Here is a 10,074-nt window from a genome sequence, read left to right on the forward strand (position 1 = left end):
AGCCACTTTTCTGCTTTAAACAAACCACACCAGAGTTGGGCTTGTTTGGGCCAGCTTGTTACAGTATGGGAAGTAAAAACCGTGGTTACAGAAGTTCAACTACTGGAAAGTGAAAAACAAGTAAGATTTTGAGCTTTACAGTTTGTTTGTTTTTACTAGTGTCAGAGATTGTGGGTTTCACAATAAAGCAGAAATTTGCATACAAATATGAAGGAGGTTTTAAGTTGAGACCACTCCCCTCCTACACATCATTATGTCTGCCTTCACTGCCTATACACACACACAGTCTTAAGATTTCTCATAAGTTAATAACATCTGTGGCAGCTGCCAAACTGCAAAAAATCCTTCTGAAGGAAGGGTTTTTACAGAACAGCTCAGAAAAGACAGAGAACGCCATTGGGTAAGATTTTGAATTTTTTTTAAATTTGTTCAATATAATTTTTCTAATTTAATGTGAGGTTAGTGTTGTGTAAATGCAGATTAGCAGTGTTATGATAAACAGATTGACAAGAATGGGTTTTAAAAAAATATTATTGCGTTTGATTCCCCTTGATGAGATTTTTTTTTTTCAGTTGGGAAATTAATAGAAACCAGAGTGCAGATACTTTCTGAACAGTTGGTAGCATTTGAAATGTAGCATAACTGAAATGGTTAAATTAGTTTAAAATTAAGAAACATGACCTTATTGAAAAAAAAATAAAAATAAAGGTAAATAACCGAAAGTAAAAGTAAAATTCTAAAAGTACAAGCAATGACAAAATTAATAATTAACTATTAGTGATCCATGGATGATTAACTTCATAACCTATGTTTGAAAAAGATGTGCAGCTGCATTATCATCTCCAGTTCAGACCTGCTTTGATCTTGCTTTTGTTTCACTTCTGCAAAGTACCTTGTTCCTTGGAAGAAAAAAAATATGTTCCTGTTATTGTATTTACCATCTTTAACTGCACACGCTGTTCAGACTTTTTACTGTATATTCTTTACCAGTCAACAATTTATTCCATGCAGAAAGCAGTTGTCTACCATGTCACCATAATGGTACAAAAGTTTTAGATGGCAAATTTCTGATTAAAAACTTATGCGACTTTGTGCGTATTCAGATAGATAATGTGGAGTTTTCAGATTTCCATAAAACACCAATAAAGCAAATATTATTAAAAAATATTTAGTGGGTGTAGTTAATAACGTTAAATAAATGCCCAGGAGAGTTTTCTTTGAATCTTCATCCAGACCAAAACCCCCATCCCGAGGAATGATTTAATACTCTGATTTCAAATTACCAAGTGTGGAAATACGTGGAACTGAATGTGGGAAGTGAGATTGGGTGGGAGGTGGGGGGCAACATCATAATGATCCAAAAAAAGGAAAAAGAAGTTGGGCCCAAGAGAAACATCTGTGAAGAGTCCTAAACCTGACAATTTCCATGAAAATACAGGAAATTCAAACAAAAACAATCAACTCACATCAATTAATATCTGTGGCAGCTGCCAAACTGAAAAAAATCTTTCTGAAGGAATATTACATGTATAATAATTGCAAAAAGCACACAAAACTAGCTGTGGGCTTTACACATTTGGCTAGGCGTGCTTGGGTGTATTTATCTTCTGTAGTTAGTGGACTCTTTGGGTGTTGTGTGATTATGTACCCTTGATTTTGTAACTTAGTAGTTTTAGGTTCCTGTGAAGCAGTTATACATTAAAACCCATTAAAACCCAAGATCTGATAAGGGGTGTATTTTCTCATCACCATAATTGTGGTTGCCTCTTTCCGAGGCTGTCTTTTAATGCAAGTGTAGCTTGAGTGAAATCCGATTGACTTTTTATTTCTCTTTAATCATATAAAAGATAAAAAAATAGGTTTCTTTTTGATGTATACAAAATTTTCTTGACTCTCTAGGGTTGATTTAATATTTTGCATTTGTGTATTTTTTTTTATTTATTTAGAGTCCTTCAGAGTTAAGTGATCAAACCCAGAGGGATTTCCATCACTACCACCTTTAGAAGAATGGACCACAAGAGAAAGATCATGATGTGTTTGACTTTGGCTGGTAAATAATTTTCTATTCGCTTTATCCATTTTCTCTCTTTTCTTACTAATCTGTAACTTTTTCCTTTGCTTCCAATATATCCTTTTCAGCTGTTTTCAGCCCTGTGTTTGGAAAAGAAGACTGGAAGGCCACTGTTGTAAAAAACATTGAGGCTTTGGTCGGCTCTTGTGTTGTGCTGCCCTGTACCTTCACTCATCCTGGTACTCAACTGTCTAACTCCAGACTCAGGGGCATCTGGCATCGAAAAGACAATTGGAATGAGATCTTCTACCATGAGGATAACACAAAGATACAGGACAGCTTTAAGGGCCGAACAAAGTTGCTGGGACATTTGGATGATGACAACTGCACCTTAGAAATTGTTGATGTTAAAGATCATGACAACGGCCCTTTCTGTTTCCGCATTGAATTAGTGAAAAAAGACGACAACAAACCCACTAGTGATAAGTTCTCCTTTGTTGAGGAATGTGCTGAAATCAAAATGCTCCGTATGTTGTTATTTAATCAAGTCTATGTACATTTTTATTATCTCACGTTTAACCAACTTCCCCATTAACTGTTACCTGCATTTTTACTCATAGATGACCCACGTAAACCCAAATTCGGTCCACTGAAGTCAGCTGTTGAAGGAAAACCTTACACTGTCACCTGTTCCATCCGCCACACCTGCTCCTCCCATTGGCCTGAAATTACATGGAATCGGGGAAGTAAGGATGACATCATTGAAGTCCATAAAGACATTAATGGAGGGATCTGGGAAACAGAGTCCATCCTGGTGTTCATTCCTGAGGAGAAGGATGACCACACCGACCTCACCTGTACAGCAAAATTTCACGGAGGAAAGAGCTCCTCCACAGCTTTCATGCTCAACGTGAAGCGTGAGGCAACATATTGGTTTTTGTTTGTTTTGAAAAAAAAAATGCTGTTGTTTGTATTAAAAGAGGAATGAACGGTATACATTTGGTTTGCAGGCACGGAAAACTACAACCACATCATTATTCCCGTTGTTGCGGTAGCTGCCACCGCTGTGATCTTTGGGCTCGTCTGTGTTTTGATGGTGAAAAAGTACAAGTAAGTAACAAAGTAGCAAACTAATTTTAATTTACAGTCTACACAATATAAATAGCACTAAAGCACAATGTGCCGCATTCTCCTGCAAATGTCTAATATCTTAAGAATTTTGCTGATCTTTTTAAGGAAACGTATTCAAGAGCTTCAAAGCCAGGATGGCAGGTAGAAAAAAGAAAGTTTGCTCACAGTTACATATATATTCAATGGCTTTGTCATAATAACTTTTCCTTCTCTAACATTTAGCATGTGGAACAGGATGTCTAGACTGTCTCGCCGGTGAGAAATAAACTCCCTTTGCAATCTATTTTCTTCTCAATGCTAGACAGTTAAATATTCATTCTTGTTACGGTAACATTGGAGTTGTGTACATTCCAGTTTTTGACATTTCAGGCTTCGTTCTGGTGCCTCAGGACCAGCACGTCCTGACCAAAGGCAAGATATATTTTTATTTATTTACTTTTATAAATTATAAAGGTTAGTTCTGCATTTTCCACTCTGCAGTTTCAAATTGCATATGCAGTTTTCTTTAGCGTAATAGAGCAATTCCTTTTTTGACTTTAGATAAAATGTCTCCTAAAACATTTGCATAGTTTCTGTTCTTCTTTATTTTCTCAGAAGGTCTATTTGGAGCCGATTTTCAAGGTAAAACACAAGCAACTTCATGTTGTGCTAACCTCATGTGCTAATCTTATTTTTAGGCTGAAACAATTTTTTTCTCTGTATTACATTGGTTGTCCCTTAAACAAACTTTTTGTGTTTTCATTTGTAATGTGAAACATATGCTGTTTCTTTTGTATTTAACAGGAGACCTCAAAGGAATGAGTTTAATCAGAGGTAAATAGATGCATCCAAGAAACTTTTAAAGGTTAAATGCTTTTTGTGTTTTTTAATTGTAAAATCTGACTCACCAGCCCCAACAATGCAACCTCCTGTAGTGGACAGACTGCGAGCAAGCCTCGCTGCCCATCTCCAAAAAGGTACTTATGGTACTTTAGACAAACCAGATTTATATATAATAATTTTACATGAAGATTTTCTAATTGTTATTTCTGCTGCTGTGATGGGACTATAAAGCCAGCCGAAATCCTTCAATTACAAAAAGGTATGATGTGTTTCTCATTTGATTATTCTATGGTGTTGAATTCAGTCCAATCTTTTAACCCATGTGTGCTATTGTTTGTCTTTCACAGGACATTGATGACAATGATGACTATATGAACACTGCCGACCTAAATGTTTATGGAAATGTATAAACAGCTAAGAGCATATTCTCAATGTCAGAGTTGATGAAAGTATTTCACCAATGTAATCATCAGAATCCTTTGTTTTTACTCTTATCATACTTTACACATACAGGCATACAGTTTACATGTTTAACAATACCAGCTATGCTATCGTTTGTACACCTGTAGTGCTTATGCAAATGTTAACTCTCTTGTTCATTGTGATTTATATATATATATATATATATATAAACACATTGGGTCTCATTTGGTATTTGATAACCTGTGGCAAATGTTATGTACATGATAATACATTTTTGAAAAGAACATCTAAGCTTTGGATATTTTTTAAACACCTTTTATTGGCACTCTTAGATATATTGTGGCAATAAACCTAACACTGCTAAAATATCAGTAATGGGGATGTCGCATTGCTCTATTGAAGAACAGGTGCACCACATACAGAGGTCACCAGTCTTTTGAGAAGCTGTGCCAGATCTGTCTCCTGGCCCTGGACCATCTATTGCAATTAAAATTTTATTCTATGTAATGGATCTGCACAAAACAATCTAAGTTGGTCAAGGAAAATCAAAGTTCTGGTGCAATCATTTTTCTTCAAAAGTCACATATTTTTTTAAATAAAGTCCATCTGTCTGCAATCTAGGTGTCACGTGATCTTTAAGCATAAACACACTTTTTCTAAAAGGCTCCAGAGGCTGCAAAACAACTAAGCAAGCAGCATCACAACATGGAGGCCAAGGTGCTCTCCAAGGAATTTAGGGACAAAGTTGTTGAGTGCAAGTCAGAGTGGGGTATATACAAAATATTTTAAAATCTTTGAGGTTCTGCTACATCACCATCAAATCCATTATCTTCAAATGGAAAACACATGGTACCACAACAAACCTGCCAAGGTGGTCCACTCACCGAATCTCACAGATTCGGTGAGTATTGTGGTCCTGTCATCCACAGGACCACAATAAGCTATACACAACATAAAGCTGGGTGTTATGGAGGGGTGACCAGAGAAAGCCATTACTTAGCGTTACAATAAGAAAGCAGCTGTAATTGCCACCAAAGGTGCTGACATGAGGGTTAACAGTTATGCACACTGGCATTTTCTGTTGTTTTGTCCTATTTGTTGTTTGCTTCACAATAAAAAATATTGCATCTTCAAAGTTGTAAGCATGTTCTGTAAATCAAATTGAGCAAACTCTCAAACAATCTATTGTAATTCCCGACTGTGAGGCAATTAAATGTAAAAAATTATCAGGTGAATATTCTTTAAGGCACTGTAGGGCCCAAAATCCAACAACCTTAACACATGTTTATAATTTCGGCATCCTTTGAAATCCAACTTAATATATATTCCATAACTAAGACTTTATTAAACAAAAATGTTAGAAAATTTCAATTTCTTTCTGTCTCGGAGGACAATGCATTATGAATTATAAGAAACATATACCAAATTAATCATTAAACATTTTGGTACATTATTAAATTGGTTCATGTGTACATAAACTTTAAGAAGATCATCCATCATTAATATGTTGAAGTTGCTTTAAGCTAGACAAACATCTATACTCAAATAGTGCAGGCCAGTGTCCCTGGGAAGTTGGTACTATCTCTAGTGGTCAATGTGCAAGATGCAAGGTACACACTTCCCACTCCATGGCAGGTCAACACACAGGGAAACCACCATCTATGCAACTAAATGCAATATTCAATCTCCAATTAAGGTAGCATGCATGTTTTTGGACACAACTGCAGAAGTGTTTCAGATCTTCAAATATTTTTTTTTTATTTCAGACAAAGATAACCTGAATAATTATGTGCAATAATTATGTGCAATTTTGAAATGATGATTGTTAAATCATGAATTAACCATGATGTCATCACAGGTCAAATGAATTCAGACAAACCAGTCCAGTTAACATGAATATGGTACAAAGTACTGTTAAATGAATACTAGTTGCATATAAAATTAAGGAAGTCAGTATTTTGTTGCTTGGTAGCTTACAGTGTTCAAGTGCTTATTTTTATTCTTGTGATTAATACTGTAATTACATCACACAGTAAAATATAGAAATTATGATGGGTGGAGGGTTGTGACTGGTGTGTGATAAAAAAATGTACCCATCCAATTTTCTTAAAATAGGTGGTTTGTTCCTACTACATAGAGCTTATTCTATAGTGTGACACCCACTGGTATCTTTGCACGTAGTTTTAGTTCCTTTTTCTAAAAGATGTCATTAAACATCTGTTCCACACAGCTTACAGATTTGTCCACCTCAAGTATATGTTCATAAGTAACTGTCAAAATAATTAAGTTAACCAATGCTATCTAATGTCAGAGTTTAACTTTCTCACCTGAGGAGAGTTTTATCAATTACCAGGTTGGGATGAGAAGCTTAACCAAATTCAATTTTATTTATATAGCGCCAATTCATGAAACATGTCATCTCGAGGCACTTTACAAAGTCAAAATCAATCATATTATACAGATTGGTCAAAGATTTCCTATATACAGTAAGGGAACCAGTTGATTGCTTCAAAGTCCTGACATGCAGCATTCACTCCTGAAGTAGCGTAGAGCTACAGGGAGAGTCGTCTGCATTATACATGGCTTTGCAGCAATCCCTCGTACTGAGCAAGCATGGAGGGGAAAGAAAAACTCCCCATTAACGGGAAGGAAAACTTCCAGCAGAACCAGGCTCAGTATGAACGGTCATCTGCCTCGACCGACTGGGGGTTACAGAAGACAGAGCAGAGACACAACAAGAGAGACAAAAAAGCACAGAAGCACACATTGATCCAGTAATCTGTTCTACATGAGATGGTAATAGCGGGTGAGCCGTCTTCTCTGGATGATGTCACAGATAATAGAACGCCAGACCAGGTGTACCTACTATGAAGAAAAAGAGAGAGAGAGCAAAAAGTTAAAAGCTGAAATGACAACAGTCATTTCATTGCAATGCAATGCAAAACTGGAGAACAGTAGACTGGAGAACAGTAGAAAACAGTAGAGTAAGAAAAATAGGCCCTGATGTTCTCCAGTAGCCTAAGTCTATAGCAGCATAACTATAAAGGTAGCTCAGGGTAACATGAGCCACTCTAACCAAAGCTTTGTCAAAAAGGAAAGTTTTAAGATTATTCTTAAAAGGAGACAGGGTGTCTGCCTCACGGACCAAAACTGGGAGTTGGTTCCACAGGAGAGGAGCCTGATAGCTAAAGGATCTGCCTCCCATTCTACTTTTAGAGACTCTAGGAACCACCAGCAGACCTGCAGTCTGAGAGCGAAGTGCTCTGTTAGGAACATACGGGGTAATCAGAGCTCTGATGTATGATGGAGCTTGATTATTAAGGGCTTTATACGTTAGAAGAAGGATTTTAAATTATATTCTTGATTTAACAGGAAGCAGATGTAGGGAAGCTAAAATTGGAGAAATATGATCTCTCTTGTTGATTTTAATCAGAACTCTTGCAGCAGCATTTTGGATTAGCTGAAGACTTTGAACTGCATTCTGTGGACTTCCTGATAGTAAAGAATTACAATAGTCCAGCCTTGAAGTAACAAATGCATGGACTAGTTTTTCAGCATCACCCCTGGACAGAATGTTTCTAAATTTGGCGATATTCCTGAGGTGAAAAAAGGAAACTCTGGCAACCTGTTTAATATGGGATTTAAATGACATGTCTTGGTCGAAAATAACACCAAGATTTGGACCAAGAAGGTCCAAAGATTACAACTTCTGTCTTGTCAGAATTTAAGTGCAGGAAATTTAAAGTCATCCAGCTTTTGATGTCATCAAGACATGACTGCAGTCTGTCAGGACTCAGCTGGCAGGGCCATACAGCCTGCTGCCGTCTCTGCTTTCTCCACAGGTGTTCGCAGTTGGCTGGTGGGCGGAGTAGGCGCACCTGCAGCTCGTCAGCAGCACCGGAGCTGCAGTATAAGAACTGCTCTCGAACAGCGGGAGGATGCCAGAGTGTTACCGTTGTGGTATGCCTCCTACCCACGACCTCTCGCCCAAGAACCAAGCTCCCGTGCTAATAATCGCCCTTTGTGTCTCCCAGTTATCTCTTTGTGAGCTTTCATCCTTCCTCGTGCTCTGCTGTCCTCCTCGTGGCGACTCCTCTGGGGTTTCCCTGGTTCCTCTCGAGTCGACCCCTGCTCCCTGGACGTAAGGCTCCTTCCGACGTGTCCCTGGTTCCTCCCGCTGTTCCGGATCCCTGGATTTCCCCGGTGCTGCTCGGACCCCCTCGCTCCGCTCTCCAGCTGCCCGGACACCTGTGACCAATTTCCAAGCTGAGTCCACACTGCCATCCTTCCCGGTCGGGTTACTGCGCCTCGTGGTAAGCTTACGTCCCTTAGTTACTTTACTTAGATTCCCCTCCGTGAACTAATCTTTTCCCTTACCTCCAGATCGATCCGGTTCCCTGTTCCTGAGTTCCCGTCCGAGCCTTCTCCAGCCCCGCAGATTAGCTCTGCTGCCTTGTATACTGCTCAGTCAAAATAAACTCTTTAAAATTTACCTGTTGTCACCGAGTGTGTTCTGCATGTGGGCCCGACATCTTAAGGCAAACATGACACAGTCGAAGTAATTGATTGGATTCATCAGGATTTATGGATAAATATAGCTGAGTGTCATCAGCATAACAGTGGAAATTAATCCCCTGCTGTCTGATAATTTTGCCAATCGGAAGGATATATATAGTAAAGATCATCGGTCCAAGGACTCCACAGGTGACCCTAGAGTTTGAGGAAGATTTATTATTAACGTGAACAAACTGGAATCTGTAAAACAGATAAAATTTAAACTAGCCTAATGCTTTCCCCTTAATCCCTACAGTATGATCAAGTATTTGTAGGAGAATATTGTGATCAACTGTGTCAAATGCAGCACTGAGATCTAACAGGACAAGTATAGACACAAGTCCATTATCTGAGGCCATGATAATATAATTGGTGACCTTCACCAGAGCTGTTTCAGTGCTATGATGAGCTCTGAAGCCTAACTGAAACTCAAGTAGGTCATTACTTTGTAAATGTTCACAAAGTTGATTAGCAACTGCTTTCTCAAGAATTGTAGATAAGAAAAGAAGATTAGATGTAGGTCTGTAATTTACTAACTCATCTTGACTAAGAGATGGTTTCTTAAGTAAAGGTTTAATAACAGCTACTTTAAAAGCCTATGGTACATATCCATTTACCAAGGATAGATTAATCATGTCTAAAATAGTGTCACTGATCAGAGGGAATATCTCTTTAAACAACTTGGTTGGGATTGGGTCTAATATACAGGTAGAAGGTTTAGATGAAGCTAAAATTTTAGATAGCTCAGAAAGCTCTACTGCTTCTAAACAGTTCAAACACTGTGCAGGTTCTAAAGATTCCTCCAACGCTGCCTCACTTACTGAGGGCGAGGTAATCATGTTTGGGGGGATGCCAATTATTTTATTTTTAAAGGAATCAATTTTATGTATGAAGAATCCCATATAATCATTATTGCTAAGAGCTAAGGGAATGGATGGATCAATGGAGCTATGACTGTGTAAGTTTGGCAACTGTACTGAAGAGAAATCTACGATTATTTTTGTTCTCCTCAATTAATGATGAAAAATATGCTGCTCTAACTCTGTGCAGGGTCTTATTATACAACAATAGACTGTCCCTCCAGATTAGGTAGGATTCCTCTAGGTGTGTAGAGCGCCATTTTCTCTCCAAAT

The 10,074-nt window shown here is 38.0% G+C and overlaps 1 protein-coding gene across 1 annotated transcript; it reads left to right on the forward strand.

Annotated features, from left to right (window-relative positions):
• Positions 1-277: 277 nt before the first annotated feature.
• Positions 278-4,330, forward strand: LOC105920910 (myelin-associated glycoprotein; the record flags this gene model as incomplete). The annotated part of the gene is given in 13 exon segments (XM_012856567.3): positions 278-400; positions 1,947-2,050; positions 2,140-2,538; positions 2,632-2,928; positions 3,022-3,121; positions 3,248-3,283; positions 3,365-3,397; positions 3,512-3,553; positions 3,737-3,763; positions 3,926-3,955; positions 4,033-4,098; positions 4,196-4,223; positions 4,312-4,330. Coding segments are annotated over 12 exon segments (1,120 nt in total), but the record flags the coding sequence as incomplete, so codon positions are not given.
• Positions 4,331-10,074: the final 5,744 nt, after the last annotated feature.

Source organism: Fundulus heteroclitus, unplaced genomic scaffold (assembly GCF_011125445.2).
Source record: "Fundulus heteroclitus isolate FHET01 unplaced genomic scaffold, MU-UCD_Fhet_4.1 scaffold_923, whole genome shotgun sequence".
Classification (NCBI taxonomy): Eukaryota; Metazoa; Chordata; class Actinopteri; order Cyprinodontiformes; family Fundulidae; genus Fundulus; species Fundulus heteroclitus.